The sequence below is a fragment of the Lissotriton helveticus genome, chromosome 4_1 (assembly GCF_964261635.1).
Source record: "Lissotriton helveticus chromosome 4_1, aLisHel1.1, whole genome shotgun sequence".
Classification (NCBI taxonomy): Eukaryota; Metazoa; Chordata; class Amphibia; order Caudata; family Salamandridae; genus Lissotriton; species Lissotriton helveticus.
The window spans coordinates 135,901,836-135,925,809 of NC_136063.1; the positions used below are offsets into that span (position 1 = coordinate 135,901,836).

Genomic DNA, 23,974 nt, shown 5'->3' on the forward strand with positions numbered 1-23,974 from the left:
CATGTGTTAATGCTGTTCAAACTTGTATTTATGGTTCATTAATTGAAAGCCTTTATTAGGTCTCGTGACCTATCAATGCGCATGCGCATTGAGAGAAGCGAGACTATAGGGCTTTAAACAAAGTTTAACTAACTGTGGCGATTTGGTGCTGTGCCCGTGCGCTTTTAGGTCAATGCGCAAGCGAATTGACCTAAAATGCGCGTGCACATCATCAAATCGCTATCTGTTCCCAAAGCCACACTCCTCCCACACCTTTGAAGTGAAGCTTAGCTTCACTTCAAAGGCCCCGGCTGCTTCACACCCTCATGCCGCTCTCCCCGCTCCGCCCCCTCCCCTGCCCGCCGTGTGCATTTCTCCTCCCCCCCCTCCCCACAGCAATGCCCTCCGTCTTGTTTCCTTTCTTGTTTGTCGCCCTGCCCTTCATCTGACTGTATTTGTTGTCCCTTTGCAACTGTTCACTTCTTTTGGTTTCCTTTAGCCCCCACCTCGGTACAGCTTCGATTCCATCTATGATCTGCTTGTTTGTCATCTTTCACAGGCACGGCCATGCCCTGCGCATAGCGCCGTTCAAATGCACCCGTGCACTCTGACCAACAGCGCTATCTTGGCTCTCCTTCTGTTCTATGTCTCAGAACCGATAGTTCACTCATGAATGATCTTGTCACCTGTTTGTCATCTTTCACAAGCACGGCCATGCCCTGCGCATAGCGCCGTTCAAATGCACCCGTGCACTCTGACCAACAGCGCTATCTTGGCTCTCCTTCTGTTCTATGTCTCAGAACCGATAGTTCACTCATGAATGATCTTGTCACCGGTCAGATACCTGAGGTTCTCCTCATCTCTGAGACCGGGATTAGTGCGATGCGACCCCTGTTCATAATTAGAAGAAATCACACATAATACCAACGTCGTCTCCTGGAACCATCTGAATAAAAAGTGCCATCAAATATCAGATGCATCAAATCACCACTGCTATCCTTGAAGTGCGGAGACAAAGTGCATGAAATATTGCTGTAATTATATCTGAATGTAAAGATCGGGATCTAAAAACCGGAACAAAATGAACAAATATATTCCAGAGTAAAGTCTCAGCTCAGATCTGATACTCCCGTGCACCAGCGTTCAAAGGGTGCAGGCGTAGCTATTTCATCCAGACTGCAAAAACTGCCACTCCATTCCTGAGGCCTGATCTGGCCCCATGCTTTGTGATAGACAGGCGCAAAGAAGCAACAACATCTTCCTCTGTACTCTCTATTCTATCTCTCACTCTGTCTCTCTCTCTTCTACCTCTATCTCACGCAAATTCGTTGTCCCTTTGGTTCTCTCTGTCCCTCATTGCGTCTCTCCTCTCTCCTTTCTATTTTACTTTCATTCTTTCTCTCTCTTTCTCTATCTCTCTCACTCTTCCTCTCTCCCACTCTCTCTTTCTCTCTCACTTCCTCGCTCTCTCCCTCCCACCCTCTCTCTTTCTCTCTCTCTCTCACTCTCTCTTTCTCCCACTCTCTCTCCCACTCTCTCTCTTTCTCACACTCTCTCTCCCACTCTCTCTCTTTCTCTCTCTCTCACTCTCTCTTCCTCGATCTCTCCCTCCCACCCTCTCTCTCTCTCTCCCACTCTCTCATTTTCTCTCCCTTCCAACCTCTCTCTTTCTTTCTCTCTGACCCACTCTCCCTCTCTTTCTCCCACTCTCTGTCTTTCTCTTTCTCCCACTCTCTCTCTCTTTCTCCCTCCCACTGTCTCTCTTTCTCTCACTCTCTCTCTTTCTCCCACTCTCTCTTTCTCCCACTCTCTCTCTTTCTCTCTCTCTCTCTTTCTCTCCCTGTCTCCCAAACTCTCTTTCTTTCTCTCCCACTCTCCCTCTCTCACTCTCTTTCTCCCACTCTGTCTTTCTCTCTCTCTCTCTCCCACTCTCTCTCTCTTTTTCTCTTTCCCACTCTCCCACCGGCTCTCTCTCACACTCTCTCTCTTTCTCCCACTTTCTCTCTCTCTTTCTTTCCCACTCTCTCTTTCTCTCTCCCCCACTCCCTCTCTTTCTCTCTCTCTCTCTCTCTCCTTGCTGCTTGTTTTCCACAATCAGAGCACTCTCCTCGCTGCTTCCCCTGTATCATCTTAAATTTACACAGATGCCTCCTTTTCTGCATAATTCTATATTGTTATTGAAACTAGTGCGTAATTTATATTTGGAAAAAAAGTACGTGTCAGGGCCCTTCTTTGGATGCCACTGCAGCCTGCACTGCCAATAAAAGTACCAGTACAACTACAACACATTGCAATGTTACAAGTGTAACAATTCAAACTATTCCAGGACTCCCAATACGAATGGCATGGAATAGTCTCAATTGCCATTTTCAATGTATTTTGAATTATTAAATACTGTTGTTGCTCTCATCTTATAATTAAACAGACAGCGCCACCATGTGTGAACTGTCATTAGCGCCGACACTGAGAATAAAGTGCCCGTACTGAGCCCTGGAAACCACCGGTTCAAATTAATTGCTGCGTTCCCGGTATTCATTCCAAACAATCTCTATTATACATGCACACCACACCAACCACCACCCTTCTTTCCCACATATGAATTATTTATGTACGGCCTCAGAAAGGAATCATTTAAATTTCAAACCTGTAAAGTTCAATTCACAGTTTCTGTATTTTGTGGTCGCCTTTACATAGTGCATTACACAGTGAGTTATAGCCCTCAGTTCACGACAGGCGACACTGTTTCAAGCTGTTTTCAAGCTTTCAAGCCTTATTACAAATCACAAAAAAGATGTTAATATTTCACTTCTGTTCTTGGATTTTCGTCACAATAAAAAACACTGAATATAATCTTCACAAAAGTTATTTACAAAAGTTTAAGCTATTGCCATTACAAATTAAATACAGTATTTAACAATTTAACAAAAAAAATAAAAGCCATTGTTATTTGTAATATTAATACATCTAAGTCACGTAAATAAAAAACATGTTGCATTACAAATGCTATAGGTGTCACATTTGCGAAAGTTATAACTATTGGCATTGTAAATGACAGAGCTATTAATTTAGCTATTTTAACAAATACATAAATAAAAAAAAATGTAATTTATAAGACCAATAGCTCAAACTTTCCTAATGCGAGACCTATCGCATTTCCAATGCTTGTTATTAGGGAGAGCGTTCCAAGTAAATATAAGTTCTGACTGCACTACAGACAATGGTTCCAGTATGAAAATGTGTACATATGGTTTCAAAGTTTAGCAACATGAGGCTATGCATGATGCTCACAGAATGCTCTTTGATTAAGCTTGAAAGCAAGATTAATGTTTTTTTGCTTTCAAAATAAGATGTTCCTAAAAAATGAAAGTTGGGAAATAACATTTTGCTAAACTACTGCAAAATTTCAGGTACCATTTCTTTGCAGCATCATCTGGTAAAATGTATTGATGCATGCTAGTATTTCCCAAAAATGTTCATATTGGGAAATGTGTGTAACCAGTTTCAATAAGATTATGGGAAACAAAAATAAACAAGCCTTGGCAAAGCCAGTAGGTCTGACATTGGTGGCCAGCTTTTTAGTTTCTGCAATACGTGACTTGTTTTGGCATGGCTTTTGTAAAACCTTATTGATGTGAGAGCTGCGGGGCCCTCACCAGTATAACAAACATTGGCAAACGCAAACATTGTTTTTGGTCTCAAAAAAGCACACACTGCCACATTAGTTACTGGCACTGAACAAAACTACTTTGTGTCCCGATATGCTCCTTGTGAAAGAGCAGAATGGAGAGAGAGAGAGAAAGAGAGAAATTTTACTTCTACAAAATGTTTGTGAACTGCATTTTAGCATGAGCAAATATGCATATGTAGATGTAGATTTGCTCATGTGAAAACTTGGATGTTTGAAAGTTCATTTTCCCTCCAACTACTTTTTTCGCCAACTCTGAAAGAAGGTTTACGTATGCCACTCTCAGGAGTACATTTCCAACATTTCTCAGTATGGGAAAGATTAGAGAAGATTTGTTGAAAACCCTAAAACATGCAAGTTAGTACATTTGCACAGACTCAATAGGGCATTCCAAGCCTGGAACTACTGCTTACCATCATATTCAGTCCCAGTATGTGGAGCTGCGGAAACGTGGCAACATAAAATGATTACTAGTATTCAAACACTACTATGGGATATGCCCTGGCATAATCAGAGAGGCTATATAAGAGCTCTTATATAATGAGATCGCTGCCATAATTTGTGGCAGCACTACATGGCACCAAAGGGACAAGTGGATTTTGTTACAGGACAAGTAGATTTATGAAGCAATCTGCCCCATGGACAAGTAGATATTTTAATAAAGTCCACACCCCTGTGGCCAATACCAACAGGGCATACACAGGGAATGGGACAAATCAGGCTCTTTACTAGCATGGATCCTCAGAAGAGAACAAATCCCAGACACAATAGTGGTGCTGCGCACGCCTGCAGGCATAATGGTCCACTCCGAGGCAGAGATACTGCAGACCCCCCGGTCACACCTTCAGTTAGTCTATATGGCGGACCCAACGGTGAGTTAGCGAGCTTATCTTCCCTACCTACAGACCGTAACCCTGAAGACACTCCCCAAGCAGGTAAGGAAGGACTTGGATGTTCCGCTATCAATCGAGGAAGTACAACCAGCACTACAGCAGCGAAGTTCCCGGGTGGCGACGTTTTCCCTCCAGAGTTTTATTGGGCTTTTGCGGGCACGTTGTCCCGAGCACTCCTGCAAGTGTATGAGGAGGCCTCTGAGAAGGGTATCCTCCCACCTAGTATGACGCAGGGTGAAATATGCATGATCCTGAAGTTGGGAGGGGACAGTCGCGAACCCTCATCATATCGCCCAATCACCATGGTAAATACAGACACAAAAATACTGTGTAAACTGTTAGCTTCCCGCCTGGGTCCACACATGCCGCACCTCGTACAAGAGGACCAATGGGGCGTCATACCAGGATGTAATACAGCAATGAACCTACGTCGACTAAATCACGTTATGCATGAAGCGAGAGACCGAGCGGAAGAGCTGGTACTCGTTTCTATAGACCTGGATAAGGCCTTTGACACAGTAGACTGGGGGTATCTCTTGGAGGTCCTCAGAGCTGTGGGGATGGGACCTAAATTCTGCAGGTGGGTCCAAACATTGTACAGTGAACCGCGTGCGACACACGCCGATCATTTGGCAGCAGATTGTGGAGAAGGTGCTTAGCAGAGCACCATTTCATAGAGCTGCAGATCTGGATTCTCGTCCCCATCAGAGAGATGGGAACACTCATACAGATCTGGAGGGATGGTGGACGTGAGGTCCTCGCAGACCTATACCCGAATTAGACTTTTTTAACATAGGAACAGGCAAGCGAGGGTTTTGCCCTTGGGCAGGGTCACTATTTACAATATAGGGGACTCCGGGAAGTAGCCAAGCTCACCTGGCCACAATATCCAGATATCCCACAACCGACACATACCTTAAATGTACTGCTCACATGCGGAACAAGTCGCAGGATGATATTCCTCCTTTACAACGCCACGAAGTGGGACTCTACTGCACCATCACACCGTCAAAAGCGGCCTGGGAGAGAGACCGCCACACAACTAGATGAGAGGGCCTGGGCGACCATGAGCTATCTCACACACACAGTCTCCTGTAACGCTAGGTTGAAACTGACTCATTACTATTTTTTACACCGTACACCGGTGAAGCTGAGACGAATCTCCCACAACAAGGATGGTAAATGCCCTAGGTGCGCCGCGGAGGATCCAGACTTATTCCACCTGGCGTGGGAATGCCCTGTGGTGAGACAGTTCTGGACAGGGGTGGTTGACAGGGTACGCGCAGACACGGGTCTTCCACTAAGGGAGGAACCATTGCAATGCTTAATGGCCCATATACGCAGGCCAAAAAACGGACACTGCTCTATAAATTACTGCAACTGATGTTAGTTTTGGCCAGACAGAGGGTGGCCATAACGTGGACGGGGCAGAGAGGCCCAGAGGTAACGGTGTGGCACAGAGATATCAGGGCGCGGGCTGAGCAATCGCACATGAAGCTCACACGTAAGGATGAAGGCCTACAGGCAGACCTAATGGAATGGAGAGAACTATGCAGTGCAGGGCTATCAGAGGGAGAGGAAGGGTCAGAGCAAAATACATCTGAGAGAGGGGGGAGTGATAGGGGCGGGGAGGATCACCAAGAGAGTGAAGGACTGGGAGTCTAGCTGTTACAAGTGCACGCCCCAAGCTGAACTAATCTAAACTGCAGCCCTACAGGATACTGTAATGTAAACCAGCACCTCTGTGGAATTCAAGAGACGTCGTGTGGACCCCAGCATTACAACTCCATTTTGATAGGGCTTACATTTTGCTGTATGCTGTGATGTTCCAATGTCATAAACATGAAAAAGAAAGTTTATAAAAAAAATTACAAAAATGTAAAAATGACTTATGGTCTAGTTTGCCTAAATAGGGCACTCCCATGTTCCTTGTTAGTACGGTACAGCGTGTCAACAATTTTTTTATGAAGTAGGTGTTTACTAGAACATGGTATTTTATATGGCACAATTTCTACAATGTGGCTTGCTTAATGTCATGCATCTTTATAAGTACAGCCATGTGATACCACTGCACGCTATGTCGAGTGTGTTGTGACTTTTCTGGGATGTGTGCCACACTGGCCAGTGACTTTCTCAAGACTTTTTGCTTGCTTATTTTGTTAATGCTTAGAGGCCCCATCCTTGCTTTCATACCAAGCAGTCCCTATGCTTGATTGGTATCTGACATTACAATTAGCCCTTTCCTCGCTTTTGAACAAAGGATCTCGACGTTGAACTGTCTGCTGATTTATTGCCAGTGCTTTAAATGGGCCGGTACTCACCGGTACGGAGTACCAGCACTTTTTAATTTTCTCCCTTTGAGTACCGGAACTTTTCCTTGGCCAAGGAGAGTACTGGTACTCTTAAGGGAAAGTCAGGCAGGGCAAACTAGATGGCACTGTGGACAGTGCAGCTGCACAGAAAGTGCTCTGCTGAACTGCTGCCGAAAAAGAGAAGGCAGGATGGAGGGAGGGGCAGTGTTACACCTCTGAATGGAGCCGCTGCTGAGCAATCTCTCAGCGGCTCATTTGCATCACATAAGGGCCCGTTTAGGGTCTTTGATGCCCTGCGGCCGTCAGACCCTGCCCAGTCGATCAGACTGTAGGTCTGAGTGACACTGGGCCTATCCCCTACCCCACAAATGTAATTTACTTTTGCACCCTGATTCCAGAGATGACTGCACCTCTCAGCACCTGTCTGAAGCAGGTGGGGAGGAGTGTAAGACACGCTACCCAGCATCGGATTGAGAAGTCAGGCATTGAACGATGAGCCGGTGCCCAAGAGTCTCTTGTAGGCTGGTTTTTGTCAACCGGCCAGAGCCTTACTGCCAGGTCACCCTAATGTGGCCCCATCAAGTTTGCAGCAGCGTCTCTAGGCCAGTATTGTTCTGGCCACTCAATTCTTTATCCTGCCCGCTCCCTCAGCCCAGAAGCGGGTCTCTACACCCCTGCCATGCTGTTAAACTGAGGTGAGGCGTTGAGAGTGCAGGTGGGTGCAGGTGATGTGACCGTTAGGCCATCATCACCGCAGCTCCCATGGAGCCATAGCAAACCTCGGCTTTTCTTCACTGCTCCCCATCCAGGCTAGCGCCCTGAGGCTATAGCTGGCTGTGAAAGGAGGAGAGTAAGTGAATTGGCCTCGCTGAGGGCCTGTTGTTAGCACCTAGGCCCAAGTGTCTTTCACGCCTTGGTGGGGTTGGGTATTGGGGGGTATAGGTGTGCCTAGGCTTCGCTGTGAGGCACCTTTTCCAAATAGGAACATTGAGAGGCTGTAATGTTAGGGTCAGAGCTGCCGAATAAGGAACTATGGAAATATGTTTGAGTTCCAGCTTCAGCTCACCATCCTGTGATTCTGGGCAAATGACGTAATTGTCCAAGTTCTAAACTAAAAATAAATTTGATGTTTTGTAATGTTACTGGTGCTCATGTAATCTCTGCTCTTGGGCCTAGTTCACCCTACATAAATAAAAGTACAATAAAAAAAGAATCTTCTGTTTGCTCATGGCTACAGAATCTGCAAAGGCTGCAACATAAAAATGAAAGCAGATTACTTATACAATAATACAAAAGTTTGTATTTCTTCAACATGGCTATTTTTCCTTTTTATTAGTTTTAACCATCAGTCATGTGTCAGTTAAGCAGCTATACACCACATTTTAAACTACTTTCACCTTATGTTTACTGCTTAAACGTGAAAGTGCATAACGAACGAGGAGAAATTACCAGCTTTAGGTGATTTTCTTCATTTGTTTACTGGCAAGGACATTCGAATACTGGTAATGCCGGTGAAAAAAACAGCCAGGTGTGAACCATAGCCAGATCAGGAGTTGTGGCCTGTGGGCCACTTTATTTCACCCCGCACGCCTGGTCAAAATGTAGTGCTTCTAATTTTCGCCGATATTTCTGGCTCTATGAGCTTTCAAATACATAATTTATCAAACATGTGTTTAAAAATGAACCCAATGAGATTTGCTGTTTCAGGAACAGGCGTGATCCGGGAATGTGGGCCACTTTTTTGTTGGTGCGCGGCCCGAATTGTGATGCCAATTCGACCTAGCCGCTACCATATATTGGGCGATTATCATTCAGCTGGGCACTCCATTGTAGGTCAGGCAGACAGTCCATCAGCATGCACACAACTGTCTCTACCCGTCCCAGCCCACCTGTGTCCATTTGACAAGTTTCACATACTCATCCAAATTGCAGTATTAATCTGATTAAGTGACATGCAAGCTCCAATTGTTCCATTGACTTGTCAAGGGGCAGAGTACGCTAAAAAAAGAAAACTGGCAATCCACTACATATTTCTGTAACAGAACTTTGGGACTGAGTAATTTAGACAGACTTGAGGTTCGGAGGAAAAACTGATTCTACAGTTGTGGGTTTAATTCTTTTTATGATCAAAAGATTTGAAAATACCAAAAGGTGCCCGCTGGGCAGCGAGTACTCTACAAACATCAGTGATATCCACCTACCAACAATTAATTAAATTCCCCTGCACTTAAGATCAGGGTTGAATGTCTTTAGTTTAGTTGCCCATTAAAAAATGAACTCCATCATCAGTTTTGTAGTCTGCAACCTCGTCTCATGTTTGAATGCCTTCAATTGTGTGAATGAATATTACTTTTTCTGACTTTTGAGAGATTATTGTAGGCAAGGGGTGTCCAGAAGGGCCAGTTCGAGTTCAGGTTTTCTGGCTATTAACATGAGTTAAATGTGCAAGCTAATTATCTGTGTGAGTGGTCCTGAATGTGTGTGAGTTTTTTTATGTGATCGGTGAGTATGTGTGAATAAGCGTGTTTAGTCTGGGAAGACGAACTCACAGCAACCTAATGGAGTCCAGCCAGGTCTGTGTGAACCAGAGGCATCATAAGTCCATACTGCAGGGTTTGCCATAATGAGGGTGAAAGGCAGATGGCCCGCAGAACACCATATAAAGACCCCCCAGGCATAGGTGAGCAGGCAGTCCATGAATACTGCAGGTGAGAAAGCAAGAGTTTGGAGGGTTGTTCAAGCATGGATGCTAGGTTTCAAGAGACTGTGGATAATAAACAGGTTTTCTTGGCACTGAAAAAGTGGTGTTGAATAAAATCTAATGGATTTTGAGACGCAGAAGGAGATGAGCAAGACAAACAAAGGGAAATGAGTGACTTGAAAAAGAATGGTCTTCAAAATAACGCACACTCTCATAATACGTACTGACTTTAATCTTTATGACTAGTGTGATTGTGTCCAGATGTAGCCTCCTCACATTCTGTCTTCTTGTTCAGGCACTTTCTCAAATCCTTTTTTAAATACATTTTGGCTTTACTGAGCCTCTCACACCATAGGTGATCTTGAACAGTTGTGATTATGCATTAAGCGGGTGTTGTCCTATTTTTAAAAAGCTGATGAACTCATACCCCTTAAAGGACTCTCCGGTCTAAGAAAAAAGGCAATTCTCTTATACCAGGCCAGCATCTCTCTAAAAAAAAAAAAAAAAAGACTGTAGAATGTTTGATGATGTCAGACGGGTTTTTGAGATCTAGTTTGACAGAATTCACTAGATGGCCTCTTTAATTTGTTTGCATGTTTTTCAATGCGAGGTATCAAGAAACAGAGGTGAGTTTGCCAGTGTGTCATATTGCAGTAAAGCAAAGCTTTATTACACTTAGTAAAAAGCAACACAGCCTTTGAATTCCGGGCCAGTATTACAGCCAGAGTCCCTGTTGTCAGACTGCGCATAAAGTCCAGACCGCGCATTAAGTATTTTGTTGGTGATCCATTATTTTGTAAAGAAGAGAAGCAGGGGTAGAACTCTTCTTTGTTTTTTGCAACTTCCACATAAAGCTCTTTTCTGAAACCAAAATGTTTTTTCCCAATGCCTACGCTTGTACTATCTGGAGGGAAGTTGTAGGGAACACCCAAATGCTAGAAAATTGTACTAACATCTCTTTTGCACCTCTGAAATTACCCAAGAGGCCTGGTCCATGCTACACAAACTACTTTAAAATCCCATGGTCTCCTGACCTTTAGGGGCCCATTGTACCTTCAATGTGCTGGATTTATCCAGCCTTTAGATGCCTTGCATATCTTCTGCTCGCTTTATGCAAGCTGTACTTGCCTCTCCCACAGACCCAGATTACTTGCTTTACTCAACCGGTTATCATCTAGACCACCATGTGCTCACCTGTGCTTGACTCACCCATCCTGTATTTTCCTTGCCAACCCTTGCCTACATCATGCAAGATGTGCTTGACTCTTCCACTTTGTATTGACCCACCATGTTTGATTTACTCAACCTGCCTTAACAGACCCATCCTTTCTCTCCTCACAATTCTCACCTGACCCAGACAGTTCAAGGCGCATTTGCCCTCTGCTTGCTTTGCTAACCCTAGTGCCTCTCGTTGTTCATTTCATTCATTTTATGTTGACATATGCTAGTTCAACTCATCCCATTGCGTTCATCTTAACCATTTATATATAAGCCATTCATCACATGCATCACCACTCTAGTTCCATGTAATCAATTCACTTGCCCCCTGCTCACATTAGGTACCTCGTGTTCCCATTGAAGGAGCTGTGGATGGTTTTGATTGACCATAGTGGGTGCCGGCTGTATGATAGATGATGGCTGACACCGTATTGTAGTCTGTATTGTGTTAAAGACCAGATTGAAAATGTTTCCTTTCCTTTGGGTTGATTCTGTGACTTCAGTTTTGATGTTTACTGTATGAAAAGTGGAGAAGGCAACAGAGAGGGAAATGATGTAAAGATGCAAGGTGTACCCTAAAGAATGGGTGGCAAAAGGAATAGGCCTATCGTTAGCCAGGTTTCTTAGTGAAATTGCCTACAATAGCTGTTGTGCACAATGAGAAAATTCATGACTTGTATGTCTCAAGTGCATAGGCTCAGAGACAATCTGCATTGGTATGACATTACCAAAATAATAAACGTAACCTTTGGCACATGGGAGAAAAAAAACAAATACTCTACAGATAGCAGAAATATTTCTGTATTCTCAAACACAATTGGCACCAAGAAAATGTGGCTCCCATTAAATGTCTGCCTCCAAGCCCCGCCTCCAGCCCCGCCCACGACTGCCCCCTTCTTCATTCACTGCTTAAATTGAGGAGTACCTGCATTTATTTTTTCCCATTTAAAATACTGTTTATAGTTTTTCCTAGAGGCTGAATACATGTAGGTCCTCTTGTTGATTGCTCTCCCTTAACTTATGAACTGAGTAGATTTGTGTTGCTCATTACTGAACTATATTTGGTTAGGGCTAATTTCCTTATCTTATGATCTCTCACACCTTGCTTTATTTTTATGCATTATTGGTGCAGATTTGAAATCTGATTAACTGATTTTTGTCTTTTGTAAATATTCTTACATTTTGAATAATCCTCATGGTTTTTACTTTAGATTTTTCCTGCAAAGTTTTTAGTTGTTCATGGGGCCTCGTCCTCTGGACTCACACGGTCCTACTCTGCGCATCAGCACTTTACACTGATTTGTGAAAGCATCAGCAGGGGCTAGGCAAGGTGAAAGGATACAAACACAGTGAATAGGTTTGATGGATTTGTGCAGATTAAGCTTGCCTTCTAAATGGTAACTGTACAGGTTTCAGAAGAACCATCTGTCCCAGCATTACATTCAAGGACCTCAATATCAGTGCCAGAATCTCAGTATTGCCAGGGATAAAGGACAGTGTAAAAGAGGCTACCAGTATTAGTGTCTCCAGCGACCTACAAGTAAATGATTTAGCGTTTGATGAAGGAGGCCCCCACCCACCAATCAACATCCAGCACTGCCAAAGCAAAACTACAACTGCACCACGCTGCATTAAAATGGTGAATAATAAGTATATTTTTGTAAAATTTAGGGTTGGTATCAGAGTGGGGATAGAAACTGGAGAAAGGCATGTTGTGCACATAGAAGGCAGTTCTAACAGGATAGGAACACTGGACTGCCTGATCATAATCATAAAATTGCTTTTTAATCAGACCCCAGTAGAACTCTGGGGCATGTGGACCGTGCAGCCAATGAGATGGAAATGTAGGCCTAGAAGGTTCAAATTAATTGCATTCGGCTGAAAAAGCAAATAGCGTCTTTACACTTTAACATTGGCTTTACAGATTAGCTAACACAACCCATTCAAAAACACAAACTGGCAACCTTCATGCACATAGTTAGAAAGTTGCATAGATAAAGGTTGAATGGTTGGCTGTGTAATTTTATTGTAAATAAAATTAATCGATTACTATAAATAGGAAAAAAATGTAAAAACGATATAACCATTCACTAGAATACATCAATTGATGCGACAGAAAATGGGTCTAAAAAGCTCCAGAGTTTGATTGGCCAACAGGGCCATCAGGCAGTGCCCGACGGGCCTGTCTGACAGGTCAGAGTGTCGGACATTTTCTGGCTGTCTGTAGGCCTGTTTTGTGGTGTGCTTCATTGGTTTTTATTACTGTTGGTTTCCCTGATATTAAAAGCAAACACAGCCTGCAGCACGCTCAAATCCAAGCAGTCTCCCATAGCTTGAAAATAAACACTTATACCACTTTTTTTTTTTTCTTCAAGTTTCAAGTTTACTTATACCACTTGTGTTTGCAAGTTCAAAACAACTCCCATTTAGTAACATGGGACATTTTTTTAGCTATCTAATTCGCTAATGGGACCAATTTAATTTTTATGCCCGGGCCTATTTTCTGTTCTCGTACGACCTTGCTCCTTGTAGTCTGCCCATAACAAGAAATTTTAATTCACGTATAATTTCGGAGCACTTTTTCTGTTCGGTCTAGCATCTGATATGCAAAGTCGAGAAACTTTAATAATTTACTAATAAAAGACAAATGATAATCGCAAATATTTTCTTTGTAAGCCTTGAACTTTTTGTCAGAGACATATTTATTATGTGCTCTAGGGATTAAGTTTTGTATTCACACAATCTACATGTTCTTGAAGAGCAATTTTGTGTTTTCCATGATCCTTCAATCTGACATATTGAAATATATACATAATAGGCGAAAGCGTAAAAATTTCTTATTTTTCACTGCCTCCAGTTTGGAATCAATTTATGGCTGTTTATTAAGAGTTAAGAATCTAAGAAAGGTTCCGAGAATTTATAATACAATAAAGTTATTACCTCTTTTTCGCGGGTCCATCACAGTTTTAGTAATTTTTTGCACTTGAGTCGTGTCATGCAGGTAGGAGTAAGGGAGGGCTAGTAACATATGTTTCAAATCTCTGGCCCTGTTGCGAAATAATCCCCTTAAAGCTAGATCAGAGCTACCAGCTTATTATTCTCCGTAGAAGTAACCAAGTGGTCTATACGATCATCAATTTTTATAACAACTTGACTTCATCTGACTTAACCATGGTCCTAAGTGAGATTTCCCACCTGGTACATGATCTTGCAACAAAATATGCAAAAGAATCCCACACAGTAGTCTGGGGAGGAGATTTTAACTTGCACTTATGTGACAAGAGCCATACCCCTAACTGTGGGATCATTGATGAAGATGGAAATTGTCTAACCCATTTTACACATACACCCGAGGGTAACAACTTGCAGACGATGATGGTCGATCTGGATATGGGGTTCGCCAATAAACTAAAAACACATGTAACTGAATTTACGCCAATCTTCCATGGCAGGAGCCTTAAAACCCTGATAGACTATGTTCTAGTCTCTACTAACAAAGCTGCAAATATCAAGACCTTTGAAGTCCTTAACAATGCACTTAGCGACCATTCCCCCATTAGTATGACACTTCAGGAATCGAAAACACAGAATAGAGGAGATAAGGCCCATTTAAGCTTGCTATATCAACAGACATTGACATTGGACAGACTAAATGGTTTCACATTAAAATGGGCCAAACTAGACCAGGAAGCCATAACCACCAAAATAGTAAAATCAAGTAGAAGCGCTATGGAAAGATGCCTAGCTCCCTCTACAACCTCAATTGAGATTCTGACCAGTTACAGTGACATTGTTGAAAACATTGGAAAAGAACTAACTAGAGACTGTAAGCAAAATAAGAGCACTAGAAAGGGATGGTTTAGTACAGAATGTACGAAATCTCACACCAATTTAAAGAAGGCTTTAGCCAAAACAGAGAGCGATAAAGTGGAGATCATAGAATTAAGGAAGGTCTATGCGCTCGCACTGCGAAACAGGAAAAAGGAACTACGAGCAAACTTATGGGCCCAACTACAGAAAAGCAGTACCCTAAAGGATAGCGCAGCCTTCTGGCAGATAGTTAAATCTCCTTTCCTAACAGACAATGTAGATGAGCCATGCCTAGATGTCGCTATCGATTCAGGAAAATGGGTGCAACACTTCTCTGAGGTGTTTAGAGGGCAAGAACTCCCTGAAACAGAACATCTAGAATCTCTGATTCCAGTAAAATATCCACTAGCCCTTCACTTTACACTAAATGAGATAGAGAAGGCAATAAAAACTGCTAAATCCGGGAAGGCACCAGGACCGGATTCGGTCCCTGTGGACCTTTTTAAACATAATCCAGACCTGTGGTCCCCGTTACTCACTAACGTATTGAACGCGCCCAAAGAGGTTGGCCTGATCGATTCTTGGTCGTCCTCTATACTGGTCCCCATCTTTAAAAAGGGAGACAGAGACAGTCCTGCCTGTTACCGTCCCATTTCACTCCTGGATTCGCTCGGGAAGATGGCTGGGCGCATTCTTCTCGACCGTCTCCAGGAGTGGACGAATGATCATGGGACAATCTCTGACTTGCAATACGGGTTCAGGGCAGGATTGAGTACGGTGGACCAGGCTTTAAATTTGACACTATTGGCCGGAAAGTACGTAGAGGCAAAAGGCACTTCTCTACATATGGTATATGTGGATTTAACAGCGGCCTTTGACTGCGTTTTCCACTCAAGGCTCTGGACAATTATGCTGCAAATGGGAATTGACCTTTCAATAGTAAATTTCCTTCGAGAACTGTATTCAGGAGCAACAGGAAGAGTGAGATTCGGGACAGGAGGCCAACTAACTGATACATTTCAGATTGAGAAGGGGGTCAGACAAGGGTGTGTGCTGGTCCCTTTCTTATTCACCCTTTACACTAATGGCCTAGAGGCTACTATGCTAGAGGGTGCAGAAGATCTTCCAACAGCCGGTCGTCGGCAGATACCAGCCTTACTATACGCCGACGACGCGGTGATCCTCGCCAGAACCCCAATCCAGCTCCAACGGGTTTTGAACAAATATTGCTCGTTTATGGCCAGCTTGAATCTTAGAGTAAATATAAAAAAGACGTATGTGATGCACGCTGGCATAAAGCGCAAAAAACCCAAGACAATTTATGTGGACAAATCCCCCCTAGAAAGAACGGAAACCTATCCCTACCTAGGGATTTTAATCGATGAGGCTTTCAAATGGAGGGAAGCCGCTAATTCCCGTAAATTGGCTTTTTTAAGGGCTGTTGGTGCACTGAAGGCTTTTGCAAACTGGTTGGGCAAGAGACCCCCGACTGAAATGCTCAAAATATATAATGCAAAATGTCTTAGTACTGCGATTTATGGAGCAGGGGTCTGGGGCGGGGCGAACGTAGACCAGATCCAAAAAATTTAAAACTCTTTTTTAAGGTTTTTGTTGGCAGTCCCAAAAAGTACCACAACATATGGCTGTCATCTTGAACTTGGTTTGGACTACATTTCGGACATCATTAAAATCCAACCAGTCATGCTGTGGCGAAGGATCTGGGCAACGGAACAATGTCACCTCACGAGAACAATTCTCCAAGACTGCATGAAACTCGATAATATGAGGAAGATCAGCTGGCTGGTCTATGTTAAATCATTCCTTACTGACATTGGATTAGCAAGATTCTTCGATGATCCTCCATCAGTACTGAACCTCTCAAAAAAAGAACTAAAAACAGTATGTTTGTCGCATCTGTCCCAATTGCGTCTGCTAACTGAAATAGGAAAACCTTCTGTAAAGCAATGTGTGCTAATACAACTTGTCCCTACTATCCAACCATACCTGCAGTATAATTTAAATCAATATGGTAAATTTTTGTTGACCCGTTTTAGGTTTAATGTGTTTCATCGTATGATTTCTTTTCCTTCCCAAAATGATTGGTCCACAAATCTCCCCCCCTGTCCCTGTGATCTTATTTCTTCACAATCAACTATACATGTACTTTTTTTCTGTAAATTTTATGTTTCACCACGCAGGCGGTGGATAGTACCACTTTTGCGGATCTTGAAGCTGCGTCAATGTCGCCCAGCCTATTTGGCTTTACAGTTTCTGGAAACCGAACTTATGACAAAGTCCATAGTGCACTTTCTTAAATTTTGGATCAGACATCGTACCAATTTATGATGACTGGCTCAAATGGTTTTTATGACTAAAATGAATACTGGCAAAAAAATAGTTTTTAATATTTGAAACTTAAAAATGTTTTTAAACATGGTTTTCTTTTTATATGAATATGAAACTGATGTATTTTATGAACTTTTATGGTATTTCAAAACAATGGAAAACCGAATAAAGATATTTTGATTTGATTTGAGTCGTGTCATCATTATCAGTGTGTCTAGCTGTAGCAAATTAGTTTTCAAAGATAATTTTATTTTCCCAGCAGGTAGATTGAAGTCAAGGTTATTTCTGGCATTTTACTTCAATGCATCAAAAATTAACTATTTCAAGGTCTACTCACCCACCCTGCTACCATCATAAACATGACTGATCATGGATGAGTTGTGTAGTATTTAACCAATTTTTAGGTTGAGTTCCAGACGAACTTTAACCTGAGGTGTTCAAGACCATAAATTGAGCAGTGCTGTAATATTTTATATGTAGGTGGTGTTGAGTTCTTGCACGTGTTTGTCTCAAACTTAAATTAGTTCAGTCTCAAGGTTGTTTTTCCAAGCCGGGTGGTGTCTGCGAGAAAATTTCCAAATCATCATCATAAACTAGATGACTAATATTTTGGTTATTACATTTAGGAAGAAAGCCAACTGAGGCGTGTATGTAATTCGGCAGGACTGAAATGTATAAGGAGAAGAGAAGTGGTGCAAGTGCACACCCTTGTTTGACACCATTTTCAGTGTACAACCTGTGGGAGAGCCCTATGTTATTTGGGAGTTTGATTTTTACCCCGGTTTCTTTATGTAAGGCTATTATGAGATCTGATAGTGCTTGATCAGTCCCCTTACTTGAGTGTTTCTCCCATAGTTAATTTGGGTTTACCATGTTGAATACTGTGCTGTGGTCACTGCAGTGCATGTAACACCTGTTTTTTTTAAGTGTACAAATATGTAGAAAAAATAGCTTGCAAAGAAATATGTAACCCCTCAAAAGGGCCTAACAAGAGTCATCACAGTGAAACACCCCCCCTCCCCCGGGTTAGTCAGAGTGGGTGACCAACGCCAAAACTCTTACCTACCACGATAATCTGTCGGATCACATCTAACAGAATACTGGCCTATATCCTGTAAAACAATGTTATAATAACCAAATGTAAAATCTTACTGGCTTTAACTTGTGCTATCCACAATAAATAAGCTAGTGCTATCCACAATAAATAAGCTAGACCAACTGCCTTAGCAATATCATTACAACAATAAGCAGAACAGACCTATTGCATCGGACATAACATTTCAAGTGCACCAAATAGGCAAGTAGCTTGTCACAAATGCTCTCTCTAATTTATTTCCTAAGTGTGCTGCAGTAAAAGATCTCTGCGCGCTGCAGCCAAGGCTTTGTGCACCAAGCATGCGAGCACAACATGCGAATATATAAATCTCTGGCAATTACCACTCAAAAACTTTGTTTACAATGAGAGCAAAAACAGTTGTCTTTCACACATACAGCTCCATTTAATGGTTTTGCGACAGTTTTGCAATCTAGATACAGATCACCATGACATGATTTGTTTACTCTAGTGGCACCAACACCCCATGTTTAGAAAAGAACAGGCCTCAGAAGGTAGCACCATAATAAGATTTCAATGAATAGTCTCAATTGGAGCGTTGCTCATTTGGCAGGGGAATGTTATGAGACTATACAAGGGTATATACATTTAGCAAGTTGACAATCACATTGCATGTTGATGTACCACCTAAAAATGTGTTTCCCTGCTAAGAGGCAGTCTGTAAAACGTGCACATCCAGGCCAAACAGACTGTAGGAAAGGGTGGCTCAGACAAGTCAAGTGCGGTCACGAGATGTGCGACATGTCTACTTCTTTCACCGGTCCTTGCCCTTCTTCCACTGCTGATCACCCAGGACTAATGTATACTTACACATTTACACAAGTCTCTGTACATTCTCAGTCCCAAAGAAAAAATTGTGATTATGTTGCTATTACCTGGAGTTCAGAGCTTACCATAGGGAACAGCTTTGCATATACTCAGGAGGAAGTGAAATAAAAGAGAAAATAGGCCCACTATCGAACCCACTTCCCAGTCGTAAAGCATAATTTTATTTTTAGCTGTCTTGCCCAGAGGTCCATTCCGTACCTGACTTGGTGGAGTGGGAAGGAAAATAGGGAGGGAGAAAGAGAATATAGCCTGTACTGTGGAGACCAGAGACTAGTCTAATACAAGACATTTTTACATCCCACGCAGTGCTTTAAATGGAGAAAAATAAGTGCAGGTACTCAACCCACTGACCAGTGGACTAGAGGTGGAGCCTGGGACAGGTCTAAGGGTGTGGCTAAGAGACAATCATTTAATGACTCTTCTTTCTCAGTCCTCCTCTTCTAATCATTTTATAATCGGATACATTATTATTGTCCACACTCATTATGCCATTCCCCTTAGCTACTCCTTTATCTCCCAGGTTTACATTTTTCCTTTTCCCTTTTTTGCATTTTGCCCCTGCTCATATTTCTCTCCACTCTGTTCCTCCGCCCCTTTAATGTTCCCTTGTCTCTCTTAACACGTTCAGCTTTCCCTTTGTCCATGTCTCTCTTCACTCTTTGCTTCTCTTTCGTCTCATTTCTCCATTGCTTTGTCCTTGGTTGTTTTCCCTTGTCTCGATGCCTACATCTTCCATAACCCTTGTTACTTTATCCCTATTTACGTTCTTCTAGTCCTCTTCTACCCTCTTCAACCCCCTTATCCTTTCTTTCGCTCTGTGCAGGTGTGGTGAACTAATAATGGTTGATAGAGTGGTCCTGTTGCCCTGACGAAATTACCACAAAATTCTGTCAATGAAACAGGTTGGTTGCTCATATGTAACACACTAGTCAGTGGGTATAACTCTGATTTTAATCCCTTACCTTAGGTCTTTATAAATAAAGAATGATAATAGTCCCTTTGACACATTTTTAGTTTGGTGGTCATGAGACCTAGTGAATGGACAGCAACACTCCGACACTGAGGACTAGACATAATAAGCTGTAAGGATAAATACAGAAACACACATTAGGTTTCCCTGTCGCATGGCTCCTAATACAGTGTAACGCATTCCTGCACGCATAGGAGTATGTGGATGATGAGAAACCCTGCCACTTGGAATAGCTAGCCAACAGGAAAACAGTGGTTGCCTATGTGAGGTGTCTCCTACTTTTCTAATGGCGCTTACTGCTGTATGGTCTTATAATATTGGCATCACTGATGAATCAGATGTATATTGGTCATCTGTCTCCCCAGGTAAAATAATTCAAGGGATTAACTGATAGTCAATCATGCGGGATGTTGGAGTCGGGGGTTCATTGTTCTTGTTAACAGATACATACATAGCTAAATACAATATGGATGATTCCAACTCAAGCTCTTTCCCTAGCTCCTCGTTTCCCTTCCTTTTCTTCTTGTCAATAGTTTGCTCATTTCTCTCTACCCTTCTATGTAATAGCTTCTAAGCTACTACACACTCTTGTTCTTCCTTATTTTTCTTTCTTTCCCTTCACACCTTATGCGCTCATCTTTCCTCCTATCTTAACTTGTCCTATCTTGTCTCTTATGGACTGACCTCCACATATGTCACAAGATAGGGACCGTTAGGCCTGTTGGTCTGAAAGATAATTAGAATGGGAAAGGGTCAGTCTTAGACTTGACAGGTTTTGTTCCTAGCCCAGCAGACTTGTCCGTGGCCTGTATCTTTGAAGGGCTCTACAGTTGTTTCGGCCCAGTGCCTTTGCTAACAAGGAGAGAGGTGGGGAGTGCTGTACATGACATTTCGTAGTTACAGTTCAGTACGCATTTCCAGCTACCCCTCTTCTAAGTGGACATGCAAAGCTGTGATTCTAGACCAATCGCTTAATCTCCCTGTGCGTAACAAAAACATGAATGTGTCCTTGTGTAACTTAAATGGTTCTCATGTAAAGAGCTCCAATACCTTTGCGTTAAGTTCTGGCTAAAAAAAACTCATTTACCTAGAATCACAGGATTGTGTTACTGGCAGACTGACAGGCAGTTCTGAAAACGCAAGTGCTGCTCACAGTACACTCTAATAATTTTATGTGCATAAGCTACTGCAGGATTGTCACGCAAGCCCAAGCTCCATAATGTTCAAGAAAGGAACAAAGGGAGAGTACAGATCTGCACCCAATGCAGTGACCTGAGCCACTAATCAAACACAAAACCACCTTGCTCACATTCTACCCTCCTCCACCACTACCAACAACTCTTCCTCTGCTGCTTACACATGAAGCCATCTGCACCTTGACAAGCTGTTGAGGAAATGAGCGCAATTCACCCGAGAGGGGTTACTTGACACTTATAAGGGACTCAGAGACTGGGAAGGATTTCATGGTGTAGGTAACAGCAGGATGAGGTGGTAAGCGTTCCTCAGTGTACTCAACAGGCCATGGCAGAGGTGCCTGTGTCAAGCTTAGCACTCCAATAGTTCAGGCTTTACAGCGCGACTGACATGTTAGTAGGGCATGCCAGTAGAAATTGTAATATGCACCTACACTGCCAAGTCAATATTAATGGATGGCCACGTATTGATTTTTCTTGAGCATCTGTGCGTCCAGCATTGTTACTGGCTGCAGAAAATGCATGTTGCTTGGCAATTTTGTTAAAACTAATGACAATTAAAAGCACTGAGCGCACTTTCTGAATGCAATCATTTAAAATGCTCTCATGTGGGATAAAGAAAAAACAGGAAGCTCGAATTCGGTGAAATAAAGTATTTGTGTGGTATCACACTACACTTTATTTGTGGTCACCCTTAAAAAGCTTCAAACCTTGGGCAGATATGCAGAGATTAACAGCATGTTTAACTGCCGCCTGCTCCGGGCTCTGTTTTGACATTCCCACAAGCCCATGGCAGAGAGGGACTACCGTTCTCAAAATCTTGTTGCATCTAACCTTCATCCCACCTTGTAAATGCAGCAGAATTTCTCCCTGCACTTTAGCAACAAGAAGAGACTGTTTTTTTCAGAGCACTCGTATTTTCAAGGCTGTGGGCTGGAAACAAACTGTCTATTAATTTTACATGAAGCAATGGTGTGCGCACTGTGCAAGATTGTGTGCACAATGGGGACGCGCACGCTACAGGGAACCATGCTGGTCACCATAACTAACTCAAGCATCTAGTTTTAAGCTTAAGCTTTTCCACAAAGCAACCATCAGACACACAATCATAATATTACAAAATTACAGTTGACTAAGCAAAATACTATCTCTTTTTAGATGGCCTAACAAGGATTCTCACAGAGCAAACCTTCTGCCACCGCAGTTAGTCACACTGGCTGACTAGAATCAAAACCACTATCTACTACCATAATTTGTGATATTCCATGTAACAAAATACCCATCTATAGGCTGTAAAACATAGTAATAGCAATCCACACAACTGCCTATAAATTTTAGTATATACTTTTCACAATAAGCGTGTCAGGCCTACTTTCTTTATCCTGACATTTCATAATAAACAAACCAGACCTACAGACATTATCACTGGCTTAGCGGCATTACCAACTCAGTCCTGCTTTATCAAATATAAACTTTGCCACAAGCCAACAAATGCAAACCATGCAGTCTTTTTAGTGGAAACACACAAATGTGGCACAATCAAATCCTGTACTCAGGAAAACAAACATATTGGTGAAGTATCTTTCTCTGAAGGACTCTTTTGAAGTATTATTTTATTGATCACATAAGATCAGGCGACACCTGCACTGTCAAGCCAGATCTAAAAATGTATGTAGATTACTGTAGCCCTGTGCGCTCAAAAAAAACTCCACACTGAAGTATAAAGCTAACGACTGCTCTTCTCCCATCAGTGCTGCTGCCAGAGCAAAACAAAAAAAACGTAAACTAGGTTGTTATATGGGACACTTTAATAGCATTGCCATGTGTCTGAAAGTTCAAGCTTAGGCAACTGGATAAATATACAAAATGATCACAGCTGCATGGAGGGTAAGCACTTTTTTTGGTGGGAGCACACAACTTCTACCCAGTCAAACCACTCAATCCGGACTTCCAACATGTGGTTAGAGCCAAAGCCCATCTGATGGCGCTGCTTCTTAAAACGTTTTTCAGGTTTATTCCACAATGTCTAGTAAGAGCTGCTCTGTCAAGCTAAACTTAAAAATCAGACGAGCTGCAGTTTCACACATGACACGAGACCAGTTCTATTTTTGTTGTTCTTGTCAAGGGGTTCTGGTTTCCTTTTCCCTCCTGGGTTGGCATTCTGTTCACCATCTTTTTATGCGTGTGTGGATCTTGTCTATGTTGCTTTTCCAGCTGTCACTCTTATTGCTTGGTTCCAACCTCCGATCTGCTGTTTTATCAAATTATCTTTTTGTCACTTTTAAGATTTCTTCTATCAGCTGTTTCCCCCCTTCAAACATCTGCTTTAACCGCGCATGCGTAGAACATTTATTGGCGGACTATGGAACTTTCAGGCAAAGGCTCTGCCTACGGCGCATGCGCACGCTTTGTTACATGCACCTCGGTCCCCGGGATCAATAACAGTAAGTCACGCCGCTCGGATCTCAGTACTCACGGCGAATCTCCCTGTTCGGCCCGCTCATCTTCACCCCACGATCTCTGCCGCCACGATCGGGGCACGCTACCCTAGATCAGGTCACCACCGCTGCCTGCTTCGCTGTCAAAACTCCCGCGAAGAGCCAACTACTCCATCCCGCTCGTCGTTTGTATACACCCCGCCCACACTGCACATCCATTGGTTGGGGAAAAAAAACAGTGGACGCATTTCTGGCTGTTCTATTGGACACGGCCTTTGACAAGAGCATTTTTTTGCCTATGAGACCATACGCTCGTTGTACACGAAAAATGAGCAAACGGCGTTCTTATTGGTAGGGCAGCAAAAAAGATCGCATGCGCACTCTGCAAATAGGGTCATTTTGGCTAACTACCGCAGTGATTGGTCGCAAGCAGCCACTATATGTGGGTGTCATTAGTGAGGGTTAATGACGTACACGGAAACGGAAG

General features: G+C 42.8%; 1 protein-coding gene across 1 annotated transcript in view; it reads right to left on the reverse strand.

Moving 5' to 3' along the window:
• Positions 1–23,706, reverse strand: part of TONSL (tonsoku like, DNA repair protein) — a 347,227-nt gene extending 323,521 nt beyond the window's left edge. The window contains exon 1 of the mRNA XM_078686541.1: positions 23,526–23,706. Coding sequence (XP_078542667.1) covers positions 23,526–23,553 — 28 coding nt within the window. The 5' untranslated portion in view covers positions 23,554–23,706. The remainder of the gene's footprint in view (positions 1–23,525) is intronic.
• Between the last annotated feature and the right edge of the window lie 268 nt (positions 23,707–23,974).